Genomic DNA, 25,916 nt, shown 5'->3' on the forward strand with positions numbered 1-25,916 from the left:
CCTTCTAAAAAAAATAAGAAAGGGTCTTGTCTTAGCAGTTATAAAGCTTTAATAATTACAAAACTATGGTACTGACATAGATAAACTGTCTGATGAAACAAAACAACCTAGAGACAGATCTGTGTTATATAAATCTTTGTAACATGACATAGGTATGATAGCAGATCACTGGGAAAATTCAACATTTCATAAATGAACAGGGGGAAAAGATTGGCTATTTAAATGGGGCAGGGAAAAGTTACACATATACATTATAAACAAAAATCGGTTCCAAATAAATTAGTAATATAAATGTCAAAAGTAAAACTTCAAAAGGAAATATAGGTAAAATTTAAAATTCCAGGGTAGGTAAGGATTTTGTAAATAAAAGAAAGCGATAAGCATAAAAGATTGATAAAATTTAACTACATGAAAATTAAAAATGGTTCATTAAAAAAAAGCCTAAAGACTGAAAAAAAAATCATAAAATAAAAAACATACGTGTACACTAATACATAATAGTGGATGAGCACTAAAAATGTGTTAATAATTTTTATAGGCCGGGCGCGGTGGCTCAAGCCTGTAATCCCAGCACTTTGGGAGGCCGAGGCGGGTGGATCACGAGGTCAAAAGATCGAGACCATCCTGGTCAACATGGTGAAACCCCGTCTCTACTAAAAATACAAAAAAATTAGCTGGGCATGGTGACACGAGCCTGTAATCCCAGCTACTCGGGAGGCTGAGGCAGGAGAATTACCTGAACCCAGGAGGTGGAGGTAGCGGTGAGCCAAGATTGTGCCATTGCACTCCAGCCTGGGTAACAAGAGCGAAACTCCGTCTCAAAAAAAAAAAAATAATAATAATAATAATTTTTATAAATCAATAAGGAAAAGAAAAACAACTCAATTAAAACAACCCAGTTGAAAACAAGATCAGGGCCGGGCACAGTTGTTCACGCTTGTAACCCCAGCACTTTGGGAGGCCAAGGCGGGTGAATCACCTGAGGTCAGGAGTTCGAGAACAGCCTACCTAATGTGGTAAAACTCCGTCACTACTAAAAATACAGAAATTAGCCAAGTGTGGTGGCAGGTGCCTGTAATTTTAGCTACTCAGTAGGCTGAGGCAGGAGAATCACTTGAACCCAGGAGGCAGAGGTTGCAGTGAGCTGAGATCGCGCCACTGCATTCCAGCCTTGGCAACAGCACAAAACTCTGTCTCAAAAAAAAAAAAAAAGAAAAAAGAAAACCAGATCAAGCTGAAAACCATGAGATGCTTAATGTTATTTGTAAATTGGGCAATGAGCATCTAGACCATGATATATTATTGTAAACAAATGAATTAGAAAAATTAAGATATGTGACAACAAAAATCAGTGATGTGGATAAACATGATTTAAAAAAAATACTGTTAAATATATTTAATTTACACTCTCACTTTAGAAAACAATTTTAAATTATTTTGTAAATGGTCCATTCCTGGGTATATACCCACGAATAACTTTGTTTCAGGAGAAATATTTCAGAATGCTCAAAGCAGCAATGTTAATAATACCAAAAACTAGAAACAACCTAAATGGCCATTAACGGAAAAGTGGATAAACTGTATAGTCAAACATGGATTATTAGATAGCAGTGAAAATGCTTGGGCAAGAGCTACATATAACATGGATGAATTATACTAAGATAATATTTGAGAAAAAGAGTCCCAGTCTTGTATACAGAATGACATCATTTTTATGTCAAGTTCAAAAGTGAGTAAAAAATGTGTTTTGACATTTATATGTTTATGTTTTATTTTTTTAAAGCAAGGCATGATAAGCATAGCCTGAGGCCACTGGTTACCACTGGTGTGCTAGGCAGATGGACAGAATAGGAAGAACAGGTAGATTTAAGTTAAACAGCGAGTGTTTTAGTTCTTGGGTTGGTTGGTGGGCTCATGAGGAAAGAATGAAAAGAAAGGGAAGGAAGGAAGGAAGGAGGGAAGGAAGGAGGGAAGGAGGGAGGGAAGGGATGGACGGAGGGAGGGAGGGAGGGAAGGAAGGAAGGAAGGAAGGAAGGAAGGAAGGAAGGAAGGAAGGAAGGAAGGAAGGAAGGAAGGAAAAGGAGCCAAGTATGAACTAACAATGATAGTGAGTCACAAACCAAGAATTACAAAAATACAATTCTCCCCTTCCTCAGATTAGATTAGGGGCCCTTAACACACTCAAAGCCCTGCCAAGCTCTGTCAATGGAATTACTGTCTTGGAACTATGTATATGTATCTGTGTATCCCACTGAACTGAGAGCTCAAGGAGGATAGGTGTGTTTTCATTATCACCAGCACCCATAAGAGTATCTAGTACATAATAGATTTATTAAAGTAACAAAATAATAGGTAAAAAATTGATTATCCAGGAATTTCAAAGCAACAATAAAACAGCTCAAAGTATCAGTTATTATTCTATTCGGAAGAAACATTTAATGGAGAAAAAGACACAGCAAATCTGAAGGATGTACAACTAACCTAAGAAAATAAAACCTATACTCCTGATTTTATATTTTATTTTACCATTGCATATTCCAGAAAACCTGTTTCTAAATGGTCAGCAAAATTTCATGAGATAACTCCAAGGTTAAAGTAGGAAGTTATATGAACCAGAGACAGTCTATAAACCCCTTTAAATAGTACTAGTCACATTTAGTTAAAAAAAAACTAGGCTAAAATATAAGCAGAAATTAATTAATAACACTAAAAAATATGAATTGCTTTGCCTATCATTTTCAACACTGTAAACCCTTTCATAAAATGCCATTAAACATAGGTAGAATGGCACAAATTAACTGATATTATAGGTATTATTAAAATACCTTACAAGTAGACAAAGACTTTTTAGGGTGGAAAAAAGAGCATAATCAAAGATTAGGAGAGGATAGACGGGGAATGAAATGACTTAAGTAATTCAGTTACCAAACAAGGTTATTATATAAAGGATACTGTACTATGGACGGAACACAAGAACATGACTAGAATTATAGCAGGAAAATTTTGAATAAATTTGTAGAAAGAAATTCTTTACTGTGTGAAACACACAGTGAAACACGACAGGGAAATAAAAGACTCCCCTAGTCTAGGTTTCTAATTCAATACTTGTCTAGAATGTAGTTAGAATAATCTGGAAGTAGAGTGTTTCTCAAACTGGGGATTTTTGTAGGTGTTCCACAAAATAGGCTTATGATAAAGGAAGTGTGGAAATGATGCACTAAATAAAGCTTATAAAGGTTTCTTTGCTGCAAGCATTCTCAGAGGCTTTATTATGCTACAGGTTATTGTGAATCCCAAAAGGAGGTATACACACTGTAGTATTTCCCAAATTTTGTGACCACATTTTAGAGTATCAGAACACTTTGGACAAACGTAACCTTCATCTTAATTCTGTAATTAAATTATTCCATTCAAAAATAAATTGAGTGTGAATTTATTATAAGAAAAAACTTGAGCTTGATTTTTTCAATTCAAATATTGAAGATCTAGATTCTTACAAACATAGGAAAGCTATCCTCACCACCATCTCCTTCAATAGAAGAATTTCTGCAACAATTATTACATTTCTATGTCTCTTCTTTCATAGTAGCTATAAAACTTTGCTATAAGAATCAAAGTTGCTAGGGGTATGTGTTAAAGCAGCATTCCCCAGGCACAAATAAGAAAGAAAAAAGATATTAAAAGAATAAATTAAATTCCATTTATTTATAGCTCATTGGAAATGCTCATTATAATTCTGAATACCACTGAATATCTTCAGTATACCAAGTTAAAAACACTAAGTTCTTTTAATTTATACTATGTATACATTTTTCTTATATTGGCTTAGTAGTTCTCAGAAAAGAAAATCTCATTAATTTGAACTTTCTTACACAGAATCTGTGATTATTCAGACAGGGTGAAGCTAAAACTTACATTTAAATTATAAATGTTAAAATGTTTTCAGTCCAACTGAATCCTATAAATAAGAGTCTAGAAAAAAATGTTTTTTTTTTAAATAAATGTTTAAAGTTCTTTAAAACACACATTTATTTCATAGTAAAAGCTATGTGCTATGGCTTGCATGTCCCCTCTAAAACTCACGGTGAAACTTAATCCTCAATGTGGCAGTATTGAAAGGTGGGGTCTTTAAAAGGTGACTGGATCATGAGGGCTCTGCTCTCAATAATTATTAAACCACTTATATGGGTTATCATGGCAGTGGGAACTGGTGGCTTTATAAGAAGAGGAAGAGATGCCTGAGCTTAGCCTCCTCACCGTGTGATTTCCCGCACCACCATGGGACTCTGCAGAGCCCTTGCCAGCAAGAAGGCTCTTACCAGTTGTGGTCCTGCAACCTTGGATTTTCCAGCCTCCATAACTGTAAAAAATACATTTCTTTTACTTATTAATTACCCAGAAGTATTCTATCGTAAGCAACAGGCAAGGAACTAAGACATTATTAACATGTTAGCCTTATCTAATAGCTTTATCAACAAAAAAGGGTATGTTAGAATTTCTGCCATTTCAATAGATATCTTTACAAGTATCTAAAATAAGTGAGAGAGATGTGTTGCCAGAGACTATCTTGCTGTTTCTGCTCTTTTACGGGGAGGAAGAAATTTGATTCTTTGCCTTATGATGTATTAGTAAACAAAGGTAAGGAACAGCAGGTCTGATGCTATCTTTAGAAGGGTCTGCTTATAAGGCTGGCCCTTGGCTGGTGTCTGGGAACTTGACTTTTGGCATGTTCCCTACCTTGCTCTGCCTGCCTGGGACACAACCCTGCGGGGCCAGCTGGCTTAGACTGTAAAAATAACGTGATTGGTGGTGAACACGTACTTTCCTTCTGGGTCTGGAATTCAGATGACTGTGGTTAGGCACACAGGCAGAGGTGTCTATATGACCAGCCCCAGTAAACACCCTGCATTCTGAGTTATAAGCAGGATTCCCCAGGGCAGAAAAACTACACAAGTATTATTATATTTTATTGGGGAGGGACGTGCACATTCTGAAAGGGAGAATTTTGGAACATTGTGCTTGGATTCTCCCACTCTGTCTGATCTTTATTCTTTGCCATAATAAACCACAGCCATGATTAACGTGTCTTTGATTCTTCTGAGTCTTATAGCAAGCCATCAAATGTGTGGGGAGGCTGTGGGACCCCTCCAACAATGATTCACTGGCTTCTTATTCAAGTTTTAGGAAGCATAGAAAGAAAGCAAAAACCCAGATCAAGCAGGGAGATATGAATAAAAATTTAGTTAGAGTTTTTGACAAAAAGGTGTCTCTGCCAACTTTTATTTCTGTATGCATGTATGTATTATACTGGCCTTCAAGGTGCTTACATTCTTACATATGAAAACATACAAATATACAATGAACTGTGATAGGTGGTACAGTAGGTGTATATAAGGGCTCGTATTTTTGATTAGGGAATATCCATATATCCAGGAAAAGTAGCTTAAGGTGTTGAAAGATGAGGTGACCCAAATAATGGTGATAGTGAGGGGAGGTCTTTCCTGTTAGAGGGTTCAGAGTATATAAAGATATGCTGGATAAGGCAGCGTAATGTATTCAGCGACACTCCAAGTATGGCAATGTAGAGAGCATAATCAATTTTTGGCAGTAGCTATAATATGAAGTGCTCTATATACCACGCAAGGAAGCTGGGTTTGTTTTTTCTTTATATCATAAACAATGCAGAACCACTGAAAGCAGGAGTAGAGGGAGTTGGAGAACTTCCTCAATAGATCAGGTAAGAGGTGATGAGATAATAAAAGTAGAATGAAGAATCGGAGATGACTAACATTTTATTATTCAAAGAAATATGGTACCTATCATTCAGAATCTTAGCATCTTATAGTAAAACACATTCCCCGAACATTGTAAGACAGTCCCTAATGAAGACTAGTCATAAGGCAATACATATAAACATCTGTGATAATTTTATTTTTCTAATTTTGTCTATCTTAAGCAGAAGCTTACATTCTTGAACATCTCCAATTGCTAAAAGAAGAAGCAGAACAAACGTGTTCAGTGGCAGGACAATATTGCCTTGTAATTAGAAATTTCTACCAGATAATCTCTACATAAGAAATAAGTGAGGTACAGAAGAATGAGTCTTACCTCATTCACTCCATACGGGGGTAACTGTTAAATTTTCTGCATTACCATTGTTTATCAGTTCAAGATAATCTCCACTTTAGTGTTTTAGCTTTTCTAAAACTCAAAGCATCATGGCACTTTATAGTTGCAATTTTCATTGTAAAAGCAGAAACCAGCTTTGCATACTTAGGATTAAAAGTATAAATCAGAATATCGAAAAACTCTGAAACAAATTCCATTTTATTGTCATATAATTAATTAGGAAGTGATAACTAGGCCGGGTGCAGTGGCTCACACCTATAATCCCAGCACTTTGGAAGCCAAGGTGAGAAGATCACTTGATCTCAGTAGTTCAAGCCCAGCCTGGCCAACATGGTGACCAATCCTGTCTCTACTAAAAATACAAAACTTAGCTGGGCATGATGGCAGGCACCTGTAATCCCAGATACTCAGGAGGCTGAGGTAGAAGAATCACTTGAACTCAAGCGGCAGAGGTTGTAGTGAGCCAGGACTGCCCCACTGCACTCCAGCCTGGGCAACAGAGCAAGACTCTGTCTCAGAAAAAAAAAGGAAGAATGTAACAACTAGTAATAATTTGCAAAAATTACTTCAAATATACCTTAATGTTAAAACAGCCTAGAAACAACAACAAAAAAGCAAAAACAAGCTTGAGACTTGTAGATGAGAATCCTCCTGAGAATGAACCATAACCAAAACTTTCTATGTATCTATGATATTTTTTGGCTAATTCCATGACTTCTGCGTTTTTCATTGGGAACTCTGCAAATTTTACATTTCTGATTGCTTCTATAGGCTTCAAGTTCAACTCTGTTTTAGAAACTGATGGTAAATAACAGATAATATGCGGCTGGGTGTGGTGGCTTATGCCTGTAATCCCAGCACTTTGGGAGGCCGAGATCGAGACCATCCTGGCCATCATGATGAAACCCCACCTCTACTAAAAAGACAAAAATTAGCCGGGCATGATGGCATATGCCTGTAATCCCAACTATTTGGGAGGCCGAGGCAGGAGAATCACTTAAACCCAGGAGGCAGAGGTTGCAGTGAGCTGAGATCGCGTCACTGCACTCCAGCCTAGCGACAGAGAGAGACTCCGTCTCAAAAAACAAAACAGATATATACCTCTAGAATTAAGTACAAGGTTGATTTTGTCAGCAAACCAGCTTTTTAGTAGGTAACTGATGTGATTGAGGCTCACTTTAAAGATCTACTCAAAAATATGCCTCATTGTCAGACTTCAAATTAGAGAAGTGGTTGAGGATTACATATCATCTTGATATGTGAGACTAGTTCTAATTGATAAGGAAACAACTTTCTTTCAAAAATCAGAAATCTATACACAGATTTAGACTCAAGTACATTTTAGTTATTGAGCTCAAAGAAAAGGAGCATAAATGACTAAGAAAAAGTTGATAATTGTTATCCCAAATTTAAAAAAACATAAATTGCATTCTTCAACAAAATATCCAAAAAGAGTAACTGATATTTAAAGTACATCATTTCAGATTATAGTTACTTTGTCATATGACACATTTGAAGTGAACATCAGTTATATCTGCACACAGGAAACTTCGTTTCATTCTATTCCCATGCAGTGCATGCAGCTAAATATAGTTTGTGGAAAGCGACCTGCTTTACAATGCTTAGCACTTAGAGTTCAGTAAGTTCAAAGGAAGTATTAACTGTTAATAGAAAAGATGGTTAGCTGTGGCAAAAGAGGACCTGGCAAATCCATCATAAAAAAAAATAATGAAGGAACATATTGAATTACCTCATTATTCTATCACCTATTGTTGTTCCTCTGATATTAAATCTAGTGAAGGGAACACAATAACTGAAATCACTTACAAAGACTTCAAAGAACCAAATACTTAAAGCATTAAGGTCACCCTTTTTATTATCCATCATCTCAATCTAAAAGAAAACTTTAGTTTCCCTTTGTGACTTAGGGCATAAGCAAGAAATATGTCAGTCAATTAAATGTATATGAAGAAATTAAGGAAACAGAAACACTAATTGAAGACAGAATAGAAAAAAGACATTGCACTTAATCCCTTTTATCTTTTAAATAAATCAGAACCCAATCCTCTCACAGTATGGGGAACTGCACTGGCTCATTATAAATACCATCCACTGGAACACCTACATTATGCTCCTCAAGGCTGAGGAGCTCTTTGGAAAAATAATTAAGCCCTAAACCGACTCACTTGGCCTAATCACAAGACTATGTAACAAGTAAGCAAAGAATAACAGGGCTTTTAACTCCCTAGGAGTCCAGTTCTTTTGACTACTTCTTTTCTTTCTGCAATTTTCTTTAATAAAGAGTAAACGGCAATAGTAAGAAACATGGAAAGAGCAGTTATAATGACGACTGAATAAATGCTGCCAAATTTACAGTACAAGGAATTTTGGCTTTAACAGTGAGGGCTATGCTCCATGGTCCACAGTAGGAATATGGAACCAAATTTTTATAAAAATAATACTTTTTAAAGTTATTAAAGGGCAATATAGGATTAATATCCTTTAGGGAAAAAATTGTTAGATCATCCTGAGACTATAATTAAAAACTATTCAAGACTATGTGAGGACTTATTCAGGAAGCTTTCTTAGATGTTTGTGTATTTTTCAGAGAGTAATTTAGGGTTTCTCTTGGATTTAAAAAGAGTAAGAGCTACCAACCAGGCCAGCAAATCATTTACAATAGATTTGGCATTGTGAAAAAAAATTACATGAAAATTATCTAAACAGAGAACTCAATCACATTCCTTTCAAGGGCACTTATTCATGTTTCTTAATCTAGCATATGGCCAGCATGGTGGCTCATTCCCGTAGTTCCCCAGCACTTTGGGAGGCTGAGGCTTGAGGCCAGTAGTTCAAGACCAGCCTGGTCAACATAGTAAGACTCTGTCTCTTCTAAAACTCAAAAAAAAAAAAAAATTAGCAGAGTGTTGCAACATGCACCTGTAATTCCAGCTACTTGGGAGACTGAGGGAGGAGGATCTCTTGAGCCCAGGAGTATGAGGTTACAGTGAACTATGATTATACCACTACACTCCAGCCTGGGCAACAGGGCAAGACTCTTGTCTTGTCTTGTCAAAAAATAAAACAAAATGAAATAAATAATACAGCATATAAAATCACTAAGAGATACACATACTAATTTTTTGTTTTGTTTTGCTTTTTTCCTAAATGAATCAGACTTATTTTTGACATTAGGACTAATTTTAGTTTTTTAAATACCATGATTAGAGTACATACATTTCTTTCTTTTATCAATTTATTTCCCATTTCCCATTCTATATTCTTGCCTTACACAAAGTTAAAGGGAACCCAAACGTGGAGATTCATAGATTTCATTGTTTTAAACTCTGGATTTCTGCCAACAGAAGCATTTTACCACAGACTACAGTTTGACTTCTCTCTATAATACTGATTACTATAGAGCAGGTATTTGCAAGGTGTGGCTCTTGGGCTAGATCTCTGCCAAATGCCATTTTTGAAATGAACCTTAGGCTAAGAATAGTTTGTACATTTTTAAATGGTTACATTTTAAATGGTCATATAAGTACCTACCATAATGGTCTCCATTTTGTCTCCTGTACAGCAAAGCCTAAAATATTTACTATATGGCTCTTTACAAGTAAGTCTGTTGCTCTGCTATAGACTCCCAGTTACATTTATATAGACTTGCTGTAGTTATTGAGGAGAGTATTCCATTTAAAAATATCTATATTAGTTGTTAAGGTCTTCATTTTCTAAGACATTTCCTTCTCATGCTTGATCTCAGCCCAAAAGTGAAAACCTGGGTCATATTTATTTAACCAAATTATAAGAATGCAAATATTTTAAAAAATTACTTTATATTGCAAAGAACTGTTCTGATATTTTTAGTAAATGTGTGTCCGAAACGACTTAGCTATAAAGCCTTTTAAAGCTTCATTTTAAAAATTCAATTTGGAACAAAAACTGATGAGGTCAACTACATAGTTCTTCATATAAAGTACAAATCTAATTAAGTGCACACTTTTCATAATATTTAAACTTTAGAACCACTTCTCTATCCCCAACTAAACTAATATTGACTAGGCTTTGCAAATGGCAGCATGGAGGAAACTTTAAGATATGCATCCTTTTACGTGGGCATTTCATCCATGTGTGGAATGTATCCTTGGACTCTAGGAACCAAATGGTATAATTTTTGCAATAGAGCTTCACAACCCTTCGTGTCTTAGGAAACAGAATTCTCCAAAATCATATAACTAATTACAAGCTGGTAAGTGATTCTTTTCATGTTCTTAAGAAGCAAAATCTCTTAAACTTTCTCTCTAGAATAAAAGTCAACATATCTACTCCTCCAAATTGAGAAGTAAGATAAACTGGCAGGAATGTCAATGATGAAAAGCCCTTAGAAAAGTGCAGAAATATTAAAAGTATACTTTTTATAGTTGTTCAAGATTAAATCAAGACGGTGACAAAAAAGTTAAGAATTATAAAAATGATTTAGATGTAAGTTAGAGGATATTTCACCATTTACAAGTATTTGGTAAAGAGCTAGAAAATAAAGCAAATCTCAAAGGAAAATTAATGTAATTGTCACTCTAATCACTTTTGAATCACCTCAGTATGCACATCTTTATACACACACACACACACACACACACACACACACACACATAAATGTACTTATCCATATATTAAATATTCTCTATGTTCCTATAAATGGCTTGGGTGTTTGTTCTCTCATTCATAATTTTCTTGAGGGATAAGAATTGTATTATTCTTTTGTTACTCTTTCAGGAAGTTTACTACTATATCTTACAAAACAAAATAACATACAGGACCAACACAGGCTAAATACTCAAATGAGTGTACAGAATATTAAATAATATTTAATTTTTAAAAACCAAGGAACTAAATATGATCTCAGAATAGTTTCAAATCTGGATCTAATCATGAGAGTATGAATTCAAGAGTATATGCAGCACGAAGTGGGTTCAGTTCCAGGATGCTGTACTGGAACTTCTAAAAGATTCTGCTAGTCTAGTTCAGCACCTGGGTTTCCTGGGTCAATGAGGCTATTGGGAACTAAAGTTGTGGCAGATCCAAATGCTAAAAGAATCCCTAAAACATATAAATCATCTACGTATTATGAAAATGATAAAGCTCTATAAAAAGATTACAGTTCTGTATTCTCCAGGACCCACCCTCCCTCAAATCCTCCTTTCTCATTAATGTTATAGTACTGCATTTCAAAAAACAAAACTCCTTAGGTCTAGAATATACAAAACCCTTTGCTTAGCACCTAAGTTTCCTCAGCTATAAAGCAAGCTTGGTATAAAGGCGTTATAATTAGCCTGCATAGAAGCTGCTAAATAGTTATGATTTTCTCTAAGTGTCTAATACCTATGAAAAACATTACTAGAAACTGGACACTTAAATTTTATTTTCAATTATGACCTTAGCATCATGTTCCACACTACGTTAATATAGAAAAAATGGAAGGCCATAAATGTATAAGCTTAATTAAATTATAGAAACTAGCTCTCTACCCTGGGTGGGTTTTGGAAATGATCAGTTTGATTTTCAAAATGTGCTAAACTTGCTAACCTCATCTGCATATATTAAGTGGTAATGACATTCTAAGGAACTCCCTCTTGTATGGAAAAAAATAGAACTAAGTCTTACTTGCCTAAAATATATATTAAGAATGCTCAAGATTAATCTGTACAGTTAAAGAGAAGATGTTTGATTAATCTCTTAGTATAAATATGAGGGGAAATTCTTGTTGACAGCTATTAAAAAATGTTTACCTTGGCAAAGTAAACATTTCCCAAATATGACTAAAGAAAGAAACGTACTCTTTCATAGTTAAGAAAAGACAGTTCCCCTGAAATGCAAGCTATCCTCTTCAGGATTTTTGTCCCTCTTCTGTCGGTCTTTATCCCTCGAGTCATTCTACTGTAATTCTTTTAAAAATTAAAGTGGCCTCATAGACTGTCGTGATTGTTTAATACAGCTGTCATTTATTTAGTGCTATTAACATGAGCCAGGTCACATCATGGTTGACTGACTGCTAGATATGGCTCCAAATTCTTATAATAATTTTAGATAATCATAAACCTATTTTATAGATAAGGAGACTAAATCTTTAAGAGTCATTAAATAATCTGAATGAGAAAACACTACTGGTAAGTGGGGAAACCAGTATTCAAACCCATCATTATGCTCTTTCTTGACTATGAGTGGTATACGAATCTTCCATTATATTTCTCAGTTGACAGATACTTTAGGGTATCTTATAACAGCAATATATTAGGCATTACAAGCATGAAATATTTCAAATAGAATCTCACTCCTTTGTAAACTAGGATTTTAAGATTAAAACTACATTCTCTGGAAGCGGATAGAATTTAGCAATGAAATATGACAGCACTAATAATAGAAACAGTTCTAAGTATGAAATGCAGTATACTTTTAATATTTATTTTATCTCCCACAAAAGAAAATATATCCTTGCAATCACATAAAATATAGAAAACTATTTAAACATGTTGGCAATTCAATTTTTTTATTGCTGCTACAATACTTACTTGGTATCTTTTTTCATTTTCTAAATTCAGTCACTAAGTTTAGTAGAAATCAAAGAAAAACAGTGTTCTCAAAAAGAGAACTACTAACACACTACCTTAATCTAAGGTAAATAGAAAAGAAGAAAAAATTAATATTAAAACCAAAACAAAACTGATAAAGGCCTGGATATCTAGAAGATAATCTGACAGCTAAGTATAACCTTGACTTCATAAAGGTTTGACATTCTTTTCTCTTGATCTGTAAATTCAGAAGCAACCTCAGTGCTAGAGATATGGAGCAATGAATACTTTTCATTTCCCTATTAATGCATAGTGTTCAAACAACGTAATATGTAAAATGATTTACAGTAAACTGTAAAGTTTCTCTAAGGTTATATGAATGAGACACCCTTAGAGGAAGGAATGGTCAAAAATGGAGAGACTCCCTTACATGACTTCAAACAAATCCTTATGAAATATATTTTTTACAGTTCATGTTAATTAAAAATTTACCAACCTATCACCAGGTCCTGCTCGATACCTTGCACCTGGGATCAGGACTGGGTCATCATCACTGTCATCTGTGTCCTGGAGAGCAGAGTCCCTAGCAGATGTTTCTTCATGAGCTGAAGGCCCAATGGCTTCTGTTTGGATCTGAGGCTCAAGATTGGTGTTATTTTCATTGGTAGCACTCTCAGTGCTAGTCTGATCTGAAGTTTCTGGTTCCTTGGCTTTTTCAGATGAAGTAGATTCTTCCGGAACTCCACAAGGGATATCAAGATTGAGCTCATTTCTTTCTCCTGAGTTGGAATCCAATGGCTTGGCTGTGAACTTATCTGATTGTGCTGTTAGAAAATAAAGTTGCATTAACAGGTGGTAATGTGAGCAATATTAATTATTTAACCTAACTTAGGAACTGACAAACATTCTAATATGATGTCTAATTCCTCTTATAAGGGGGGGGGAAATTCCACAACACATTTGGATATGACCTCTAACTCTAGAGATGAACAGAAATTAAGGCTTTTTATTTTCCCATACAAAGCATTTATCTAAAGGGAGCAACTAACCTATATTGATATGGTTCTGAACTGGGTTTTCTGCCGACGCTTCTTCCTGATATTTTGTAACATCCTCTGATGATTCTTCAGGAGCTTCTGGAAATAAACCAAATTACAGTCATCCCTTGGTATCTGTGAGGGATTAGTTCTAAAACTGCTGAAAATACCAAAATCTGTAGATCCTCAATCCCTCATATATACTGGCATAATATTTGCATATAACCTGTGTATATCCTTCCTTATACTGCAAATCATCTCTAGATTACTTATAATACCTAATACAATGTAAGTACTACGTAAACAGTTGCTAGGCTGTTATTATTTTTAAATCTCTGCTCTTTTTTATTGTCATATTGCTTTCTGGGAGGGAGTATTTCCATGGAACCCATGGACATATAGGGCAAAATTTATCATTAAATCCAATTTTTTGTAGAAAAGTAAACATCAGCCAGGCACGGTTGCTCACGCCTGTAATCCCAGCACTTTGGGAGGCCGAGGTGGGTGGATCACGAGGTCAGGACTTCGAGACCAGCCTGGCCAAGATGGTGAAACCCTGTCTCTACCTAAAATACAAAAATTAGCTGGGTGCGGTGGCAGGCACCTGTAATCCCAGCTACTTGGGACGCCGAGACAGGAGAATCACTTGAACCCGTAGGGAAGAGGTTGCAGTGAGCTGAGATTGCGCACTGCACTCTAGTCTGGGCAACAGGGCAAGACTCTATCTCAGAAAAGAAAGAAAGGAAGAAAGAAAAGTAAACATCGACTTAATACTCCAGCTTTCCTATGGCTAAATGGTCTTAACCCTTTCTGAGTCACAGGAACTTTTGACATTCAGCTAAAACCTCCCCTTAGTACAAGGCAAATATATATTTGCACACAAAATTGTACAAATACTATCATGAACGGACGGGACCACTGCTTCTTCCTGAAGTCCAGGCATTGAGCTTCATGAACTCCACATGCAGAATCTGCTTTAGATGATCCTTTACAGCTAACATTACTTGATCCTGAATTTTACTAATCTTCCCAAAATCTAAAACTGAGCATTTTTCTGCCCCTCTATCATATATTTGGTAAAATCTAAACTATCATGAACAAGTAGTTAAGCTGAACATACTATAAATTCTATTTTGGCCATTGAAAATAATTAATCCTAGAATTTAATTGTGAAATGCATGAAGGATCAGTATTTCCTGTTCCTTATTGGATATTTGCTTACCAGATAGCTGTCTTACACATATTTCATTTTAAACTCTGTTATACTAAGGTACCTACACATTTATAAGAAATATGATTCATTTGTTCCTTCATGTATCAAGCATTTACTGAACATCTACTGTGTTCTAGTCTCTGTGCTAGACATTAAATTTCATATAATTGTCATACAAAAATATTCTATTAGAAAAAGATTCTGAAAAATCCCGTAAGTGGTACTTCATGTATTAAACAGATTCATTTGTAACCTGTTTAGATGTTATTCCTTTTTTCTCCCTCCATAAACCACTTACACAATCAAGACAGATACAGTGGATTTCACTGCTAGGTATAAAAAATGACAAAGATTAATTCAAACTAACATTTGTATCTCATCCATTTACGGTATGATGAACACCTATCCTGGCCACTGTGTCTCCTTATTTTAACTGCTTAAGGTCCCCATCTTTTGGATCTGCTGTTTATCAGTTTAACAGCTGGACTACAGAAGCAAAATTAATTTATTAAAAACAAGAAACAAAAATACAGCATCAAAGGGAACAGAAAAGTAGGTAAACATCCAATGATGGGGTTTTATAACAACAAAAGCAAAATAACACCTTACTTGTTTCATTGTCTCCTTCTGGTGGTTGCATTGAGCTATGTGGGACCAAAGATTCCTCCTGACCCTCAGATTTGCAGTGGCTCCCAATGCCTCTAGAACTTGATGCTATACTGCTCCTATCATCAAAACAAGATAAGTGATTCCACCAATAAGTTAATAAATATGATCTTTTAGGATAATTTTTGTATTTTACAACTAGAGAGGTAGATCAAAAAATTCACAATACAAATAAAATGTATGATTTATTATTTTAATAGCATTTGTAAAAATCATTTCAAACAAATCAAGATGACTATCATAACACAACACACTTTACTCTTAAAAAAAAGATTCACCACTGTTTGGATCCTTCAATTATCTACTATGTATTTCTACATGTTTGTGTATTGAATTTTAAGTGAACTACATTGTCTCCTTTTTTGTCTTCACTACAGATGTTTCACCATATCCAAATCCTTAATGGTTATACAGATTTTTATCATATCCCCTTTAAGACTCTGTTATTCCAGGCTACTTTTAAATTAATACTTGAACAAAAGCCTGGCCATTTCTTTGGTCTTTTGAATGCTCCCTGTGGGTCACTTCCAGTTCTGATTTGCTGTCCAAATATGGCAGGTGACTGAGCATCATGGTTCTGTAAAGGACAGGGTAATATTTTCTGCTTCAGTTTTAATACACACCTGAGGACGACCATAGTTCTATTAGCATTTCTGGCTATAGTGGAATATGAGGCCAATTTAAAAAAATAATTTACAATGAGTATTCTGTGACAAATCATGGCATATATGTGAGAAGAGGACTGAATGAGAAAGAGGCCATGTATAACAATCTGACTGAGATTTAAATTATATTCATAGAAATGCAACAATTCTTTAAGTTTAAAATAAATGTGAACAAGAAAAAAAGTTACAATAACTTAAAAAAACATTAATTATAGACAAATACCAGTCAATAAACAGTACAAACTACCATAGACTTTCTGCCATGATAAAAACTCTTTTAGGCTGATTGCAAAAGCCAATTTGACTTTTTAAAAAAAGAAAGTACATATATAATAGTATTTAAATAAAATTGTATATTCATATGGGTGTGTATATGCAGAGAAAAATGTCAGGAAGACTATGCACCAGTGTTGAGTGTCATATCAGTAGAAGTAGTAGAATTACTGCAGGTAAATCTTTTATACTGAAGTGTGTGTGTGTGTGTGTGTGTGTGTGTGTGTTAAACATGTATTTCTTTTTTACCAGAAAGGAATATATAACTGGCAAAGAAAAACTAATGTGACATATATATTTATTTTTTCCATTGAGAAAGCTATGACTCAGGCATGAATAAAATACTCAGTGTATACATCACGATAATTAAAATATTATGATACTGAGTAGGAATAGAGACATATTAGTGGAAAAGATATAGTAACTGAATACATACATTTAGCAAATGTTAACATGGCATTTTAAATCACACAGAAATGAAAAGATTGTTCAATAAACGGTACTGAGACAAGGGAACAGCCACGTGGTAAAACCAAAGCTATGGCTTCATATTATATATCACAGAAAAATAAATTCTAGAAGGAATATATAGTTTTGGATACCAAATTACAGAAAATATGAGAGGAATATGAAGCTTTTCCCTCAATTTTAGGCATAACAAGGCTTTCCTTTGCAAGATACCACAGGCAGAAACCATAAAGCAAAATCCCTGTAAATAAACTGAAAAACAAACACCAAATTGGGAAAAATATTTAAAACAAATGAAAGGCAACTGTTATAATCCTCATTTAATTCTAAGTAAATAGCTCTAATAAATCAATAAGAAAAAGATAACCAACATGGTAGAAAACTGGGCAAAGTATCTGAAAGACAATTTACAAAAGATGAGAGAGAACTGTAGCTAACAATTACTGAGAACCTTCTCAGGTGCCAGTCAACGTGCTAGTAAGTGCTATGTACTTTCTCTGCTTTATCTCATTAAATCTTCACACTAAACCTATGAAGTAGGTTCTATTAAATATGCCCATTTTCAAGGGAGAAAATTTGAGATTTAGAGAGGTTCAAAAGCTTGCCAAGTTCAGAGTCCAAGCTCTTAGCATGTTCTATTGCCTCATCTGTCACCAAAGAAACTAAAATAAAAGCAAGACACAATGCTGGTATAGATGGAAAAGACTGTATACTTTTATTTTTTTAAGTTCTGTTTGTTTGTTTTTACAGTGAATGCTGACTTTTATAATAATAAAAATGCTAACTGCTTTTCTGACAAAGAAATAAGAAACTGATGAATGAGAATATAACTCATGGTCAGTTTTTAGAGAAGGAAAAGTAGCATTCAAAAGAAGAATGGGACTAATGATTTTCTCTAAAAACAAACAAACAAAAAAACCAAAATGTTTAGATAATATTCCTCAGAAGATGCCAGGTCCTTATGTACAGAAACATGAGAATGGAAAAGACATGGTAAGTATGATGACCTTCTATCATCTTAAATTATGTATTAAGAAAAAGGGCCACAAACATCATGATTTTAAAATGGTGAGGCACTAAGGTTTATAGAGAAGTCCTACTGACTGCACCCTCAAATATATATCTAGAATCCAATCTTTTTTTTTTTTAACCACCTCCACTGCTCCCATCCTTGTCTAAGCCATCACCACCTCTCTCTCATCTTTCTCACTGCCACAGCTTTTTAACCGTTCTTCTGGTTTCTACTTATGGCACATGCTCAACACAATAATCAGAAGTATCCTTCTCCTTTTAAATATCCTCCTCAATATCCTGGCTGAACATATCTACTACTCCTCTCTCCACTGGTCCCTCCTCTGCAGCTACACTGGTCTTGTTAAGATCCTTGAACATACTAGGTCTGATGCTTCTGCTTCAGAGCATTTGTACTGGTTTTCTCCCTGCCCCAACTGATCTTCTCCTAGATATACATACATGGCTCACTCCTTCTCACTCTTCAAGTGACATTTTGCCCAAATGCCACCTTCTCAATGATGCCTAAGTTTCCCAATCACCTTTACCTGCTCTATTTTCCTCCATTGTACTTAGTACCTTCTAACATACCATATGACACATTTATTTATTATGTTTATAGTAAACTTTCTCCATCTAGAATGTAAGCCCAATAAAGCAGGGGTTTCTTTCGGTATTTTTTTCACTGAAGTATTTCCAATGTCTAGAATAGTCCCTGGAACATAGAAGATAGCCAATAGTATTTTAAGATCCCACTTAATCAAATATTTTAATGTAAAATACATACATACATACATACATACATACAAATGGAAACCAGTGAATTTGAATAAACATAATGTCACATATCAACATATAATTCATTACATATTAATAGACAGTCTATAACCACATTATATTACATATATTATAGTAACAGATAACATGATCATATATTAATATACAATTAAATATTAAATATATTAATATAATATATTAATTATGAACAATCAATCAATATATTAATTATGAATATTAATATATTGGTCATAAAACAATTGATATAATTATATATTAACAAATATATAATTATATATTAAGAAATATAACTATTACATATTAAGAAATATAACTATTACATATTAAGAAATACTATATCAATATATTAATATATTACTATTCCTAAATTTAAATTAAAAATTTTATATGCTCTCTCAATCGAATGGTCATGAAAGAGTGGGAAAGAGTATAAAAAGCTTACATAACTTGCTTTTTTAAATGTAAAATTTCATTAATGAACAATAAATACGATCAGAAAGGTTATTAAAGAGAAGCTATATAACCATTAAATAAAGAAAAAGTTCAACCTTACTAGTAATCAATTAAATAAATACTAAAAGTATTTTTAAATCAAATATACAAGTTAAAAATAAATAATATATTGAACACTAGCCTGGAGACAGTAAATTGTATAATTCCATATGTGCCTAGTAGGAACACAGTAAACAAAGATTCTTTTGGAAATAATTTGGCAATATCTTTTAATCTAGAAATTGTTCATTTCTGAAATACCTCTCAAATAATCTTGAAGGCAGGAAAAAGCTTTATAAACAAATATATTCATTAAAGCTTTATTTAGTAAAAAATGGTAAAGAAATGTACTGCCTAATTAAAGGGAAATGGCTAAGTAAACTATGGTACATCTACTTGATGGACTATTACATAGCTAGTAAAATAATGTTTATTAAAACTAAGTAGTAACATGCGAATATTTATTACAAAGTTAAATCAAACAAATGCAGGGGAAAACACAGTACATTTAGTTGCACTAAAATTATATTCTAAAACTCAAACAAAAATCATACATATACACCTACCTAGGACCACGACTGCAAAAAATTCCAAAATATTGTTCATATTTTTGCACTAATTTTCTACAGGTGATTAATTATTATCTTTTGCATTTTCTATCAGAAGAACTATTCTAGGATGAGCAGAATCGACATCATCTGGAAAGTTTTTCATAATGCAAATTCTTAGACCCCGACCCCAAACCTAATTCTGAGAGTGGGGTCCAGTAATATGCATTTCAACAAACTCTCTCAGTGATTCTGAAGCACATTAAACTTTGAGAACCAATACCTTATAGCAAAACACAACATAAAGATGATGAAGTGTTAACAATTAAAATCTAATACAATCCTACAAAATGGCTAAGAACATCTTTACAAAAATATTAACTTACCATTCATCTGTAAAGTTCAGTTTTATTGTGCTTGTAGTTGTTCCTTCTGTGCTGTAGTGCAAACTTAAAACTGGTTCACCTGTCCCTGGTTTGGGGCTCAGCTTTTCATTATTGTTATCTGAAAATTGTGTTTAAAACATTTGAAAAAGTCTCTGAAACCAGTAAAAAGATGACATTTCCTAAAATTTATAAAGCTTATGTTAGGTTGTCCTTGTCACAATTCTTTTTCACATCTCTTATGGTTCTCATTTAAAATTCGAAGGCAAGTGTAGAAATACTCCTTATATTTCAAAGTAGCACTGCATCAAATTCTAGCTTTGTGTACATGACTCCCTTTGATTTAGACGGAAATCACACACATTGAGAACCATATTTAGTCATTAGGGGAATCAAAAAGTATTAACATGCAATGACATAGGTTACAAACTGGTACCCTTATTTAAAAGAATGCTTGTAATTCCTCAGCTGCTACAGCATCAATAACAACTAATTTTGGCTCCTTCAGAAACACGAGTTGTAAGATACAAGGGCTCTTCGAAAAGCTGTTTGGCAAAAACTTTGCTACAATGAAATGTTATCAAATTCTTTCTGTTCTTTCAAACTCATAGGTTTATAATTTAGGGAGGAATCATAGTGTGCACTTGATGGGGAAAGGGGGTATTTACTGTGTTTTGATATTTTCTAAAATACTCTGTATTTTGGTATATTTTGGTTTCTCTTCCTGTAATCTTGCAAGGAATGTTTAATTGTGGAAACAACAATTTCATTTTAAAAGTCTATAGGTGATGTCTATAATATACATCTATTTCAGTGTATGAAATCTTTTTTAAATGACAAAATCAAGAAACTCTACACAAATTAATAGAGTATTTAAAGCAACCTTCCCCACCACCCAAAAAAAAGAGTACATGGATATTCAAAGACAACAGCTTGGGAAACATTAAAATACATGGGCAATACAAATGGATCCATGATCAAACGTGACATTTCTGCCGGTAGCTTGCAGAAAGAAAATTCTTCTGTGAGATAATCTTTTTTCTTGATACCAGTTCAAGGACTGATTTAATACTAAAAATAAACTTATCTTGAAAAATAACAACAAAGACAATTACAATTTCATAAAAGCAAAGTTACTTAGGACTTTTTTATTGTTTGATCTACTTTCTATTGCAGTGAAGGACTTATATGTTTTTTCATTCCTCTTGAAGATGCTGGAGCACTCAGTAAGAGAATCTCAGCTGGGCTCAGTGATTGGAGAAACTTTTAAGCCCAGGAATTCGAGTGAGTCTGGGTGAGACCCCATGTCAATTAAAAAAAAAAGGGGGGGGGGAGAATCTTGTAGAACCTCTGTTCTAGCTTTTATTCTGTGAAAAGACAATGAACAAGACTTCAAATACAGTACTGCAGCAGAAAAGTTATTCCACAAGAGTCAAGCTGATAATAAAACTTAGTATCAATTCTCATGTCTTAACTTCTAACTTATGAGAAATCCTGTCCTATGGAATTGCTATTTGAAAATAGTGTGAAACATAAACCTGACATTCCAAATGGTAAAGTCACTTTGTTTCTGTACTATTTTTGCTATGATTATGTCTTTGATTTAAACAACTGTTGGAAATAAACTAATAACCCATTCCAACTTGCAAAGATTTAGTATTACATTCACTGTTTTGGAGGAGGTATTTTACCAAATGGCATTCTGATAAAATAACTGAATTAAAAGGCCTAGCTTATATAAACTTATGAAGGAGACATCTGCTGTTGCCTTGACCCTCTTTCAAAAATTTGCTGTTTGCTAGTCATTTGTCCACACAGTTTTTTCTTATTCTTTAGTTAGGTTACTGAGATTTTTGTTTCATCACTGCTGTCTTTGGGCTTCTGGAATAGATGGGAACAGACAGCTAAAGACTGGATGACTGGATAATTAAGGAAACTGAGAGGCAGAGTTGGGGCTAGTTTTTTCATTTTCTCTCATAAAATTATATAAAGTTTTTTGCTATTTATTTTTCTTTTAAAGTAAAGACGGAATAGAAAACAAAAGCAGGTGTGAGAGAAGTGTAAGACTGAATTTCTTAGATCCATCTTGGTTACAGTTAAGACTTCATAAGTTATGAGAAGTCTTGTGGAATTTAAATGATATATGAAAACTTTCCTTTTGAGGAAAATTAAAGAGACAGTTATAGATATCTATATGCCATGGCCATAGGAATATACTATAGTAAACAAACAGCTATTAAGAGATCAGAACAGAGCAGAAAATATTTTATTTATACAAGTTCCCCATCAAAAGCAAGAAGCTTTCTAAGATGGTTAATGATAATTAAAGCTTTCCTCCCACAGTATCTACTACAAAGGTTTTTTTTTTTTTTTTTGAGACAGAGGCTCACTTTGTGCCCAGACTAGAGTGCAATGGTGCAACCTTCGCCTCCCAAGTTCCAGTGATTCTCTTGCCTCAGCCTCCAGAGGAGTTGGAGTTACAGAAGGCCACCACCATGCCCGGCTAATTTTTGTATTTTTAGTAGTGACAGAGTTTCACCATATTGGCCAGGCTGGTCTCAAACTCCCGACCTCAAGTGATCCACCCATCTTGGCCTCCCAAAGTGCTGAGATTACAGGCATGAGCCACCATGACTGGCCTACAAAGTTCTTATTTAATCTCTCAGGAATATAATCTACATATTATTGATCATGTAAAATATTGGCAATATTCATTTAACCATAAAATGATTGATTATAGTTGCCAGAATTTGTTCATTTAAGTTGTTAATGAATTCGTCAGCCTTGTGTTAAACTAGCCTATCACTATAAAAATAACATGAATGCTTCTGTTACTCACAAAAACTTCAGGTCCCTGAGTGTAGTTACTTCCTTGCAGCCTACACATAAGTAAACAGTGTCTCTGGCAGAAACACAACACAATGAAGAGCCTGGTTTCTTCAACTGCAGGTTTGATTGTTTTTGTTTTGAGACAGAGTCTTACTCCACCATCCAGGTTGGAGTGTAGTAGAGCAATCACAGCTCACTGTAGCCTCAATTTCCCAGGCTACGGTGATTCTCCCAGCTCAGCCTCCTGAGTAGCTGGGACTACAAGCACATGTCATCACACCCAGCTAATTTTTAGCACCTTTTGTATAAACAGGGTTTTGCCATGTTGCCAAGGCTGGTCTTCAACTCCTGGGCTCAAGTGATCTGCCTGCCTTGGCCTCTCAAAGTGCTGGTATTACAGGTGTGAGCCACTGCACTTGGCCCAACTGCAGTATTAATGATAGTATGTATTCCAAGGTTTAATTGATTTCCTAGCATTTTTCCATTTCACTGTTCCTTCTTTAATTCTAGTTTACTTGGTATATACAACCTATCAGATTACATTTCCTCAGGAATTAAGATTCCTGGACTACTAATGAATGCATTCACCATTTGTTTGTGATAAAAATGCATATTTTAAACCACAAATTTCAGAAAGACCTACTTTAAAGATTTTAAAAATTAAATATTTGTACTTTAAATTTAAAAAATTATTAACTATTTAAATGTTCCCTAACTTCTCTGTCAGCAGTTGGATGGGCAAACACATTCTAAAAACTATATTTTTCAGTCTTATTTACATAAGGCATATATATATATAAAATATAAATACGTTGTTTAAAAAGTAGATTTTAATTTAAAACCGTTAGGGTTTAGAACTTCATCTAAACAGACAAATGGCTTTATGTAGAAAGCACCACCATATTAATAACTATAATTTATTGGGCATTATTATGAATAAATATCAATTATAAATATGTGCCAAGATATATATATTCCTTTAAAAAAAAACCTTTGTAATCATATTGTTATATCCATTTTACAGACAATGAACTGATAACAATAAGCTTAATTTTTTTCTCTAGTTACAGAGATTTCTTCCCCACCCCCACCCCATCCTTTCTATAGATAGGGTCTTGCTCTATCACCCAGGCTGGTGTGGTGATACCTTCATAACTCACTGCAGTCTCAAACTCCTGGGCTCAAGTGAACTTCCTGCCTCAGTCTCCCAAGAAGCTAGGATTGCAGGTGTGTGTCACCATGCCCAACTTCTTTTTTTATTTTTTGTAGAGATGGAGTCTCGCTATGCTGCCCAGGCTGGTCTTGAACTCCTGGCCTCAAGTGATCTTCCTTCCTCAGCACTCCAAAGTGTTGGGATTACAGGCATGAGCCACTGTGTCCAGCTGAGGTTTCTTTTTATATGAAGTACCTACTTAATATATGGTCTTGGAAATAATCTGACTACAAAGAAAAAAATAAGATTACTTAGATAAGTAACATTTTAATTTAGAAATATCAATTGCTGGTGTTGTTACTCCTCAGAAATAAATAATTCATATCAACAACATTCATAACTGATAAGAGTTCTGGTAGCCAAAATTATCACTTTGGCATCACTGTATAGGAAAACTATTTTGTGTCATCTTTTAGGGCACGTCGAGACTGAACTATTTCTTCCTCTAAAAACATTACAGGAGAACATTTCTTTGTAGTGTGCTCAGCACATACACAATATAGTGGGGGAAAAAAATCCCTTTTAACTTGTTCAACACTGAAGTTTTTAGATAGCCATTCTATATTGCTTAGTAATTATGGTTATTAAGAACAACTTATGATATTTGCAACTTAGAGCAGTCTCCATTGAGGCAAATTACCATTTATTTGAAACACATGCTTCAGAAGCACAGCAATAACCACATAAACATCAAGATAAAATACTGTAAAGGACTTCACTTCCGGGGATTAGAAGTGAAAAGTCCGCAGTTTGAGATTCAGGAAACCAACTTAAAAGATCCTTTCCAGAAATGCTACTAGAGCCCTTTCAGGATAGTGCATTGGCTCAGAAAAAATTCAGAATGAGCTGAAACATAATTTGAAAGCAGTTTCCTTGAACTGTTATATATTTAATTACGTATCTTTCAAGTCTTTTGCATAAGAATCACAAAGTATTTTTTGCAATGCACACACTCTGAAATGATTTAATCTGTACATTTCCACGATGAAATTATAATTGAGAGGTTCTAAAAAAATGCTCAAAAACATACAAAAAAAGGTGTGATAACTGTAGCTAAAAAAATATGCTATCTGGGTATTCTGTACATTCAAATATTGTTCAAAATGTTGGTATAGATCTAAATATCCAAATATTGATAAGGATGTTCAGACTTTAAGTGAGGATAACCCTGGAGAATCTATCCCATATGTGAATTTAAACCAAATATTCAAAATGAAGATAATTAGGGTATAGCAACAATAATTTGTTTGGAACCACCTTACCCAACATTTTTTTCTGCTGCTGGGTCACTATTATAACTTTATAATCATACATTAATTAACTATAGTAGTTTAGATAAGCTGTGGGACATATACAAATATTGTTTACCTAATGAGTTTTCTATTGTATAACGATGTATGTATAATTATATAATAATATTCTATTTCCCATTCCATTATACCAAATATTTTTTAAAAATCAAAGTTAGATGGAAATTAAGTATATGGTGAAATATTCTAAAAAAAAAAAAAAGAATTTTATCTCGTCACATTTTGCACTCCAATTTACTTGACTTGTATAGAAAAGTAAATTTCTCAAGCACAGTTTTTAAACTAATGCAAAATTTTCCATTTTCATAGGTC

General features: G+C 34.1%; 1 protein-coding gene across 18 annotated transcripts in view; it reads right to left on the reverse strand.

Annotated features, from left to right (window-relative positions):
- Positions 1–25,916, reverse strand: part of DCAF6 (DDB1 and CUL4 associated factor 6) — a 140,600-nt gene that overhangs the window by 15,747 nt on the left and 98,937 nt on the right. For 12 of the 18 annotated variants that reach the window (XM_078356344.1, XM_078356341.1, XM_078356339.1 and 9 more), the window contains 4 exons: positions 20,256–20,373; positions 15,558–15,673; positions 13,748–13,834; positions 13,195–13,522 (listed from right to left, as the gene is read on the reverse strand). In XM_078356344.1, coding sequence (XP_078212470.1) covers positions 13,195–13,522; positions 13,748–13,834; positions 15,558–15,673; positions 20,256–20,373 — 649 coding nt within the window. Of the gene's footprint in view, positions 1–7,879; positions 7,922–13,194; positions 13,523–13,747; positions 13,835–15,557; positions 15,674–20,255; positions 20,374–25,916 lie in introns of all 18 variants that reach the window. The other 6 variants (XM_008985086.5, XM_008985085.5, XM_008985087.5 and 3 more) reach the window with 1 other exon arrangement.

The sequence above is a fragment of the Callithrix jacchus genome, chromosome 18 (genome assembly GCF_049354715.1).
Source record: "Callithrix jacchus isolate 240 chromosome 18, calJac240_pri, whole genome shotgun sequence".
NCBI classification, from domain to species: Eukaryota; Metazoa; Chordata; class Mammalia; order Primates; family Cebidae; genus Callithrix; species Callithrix jacchus.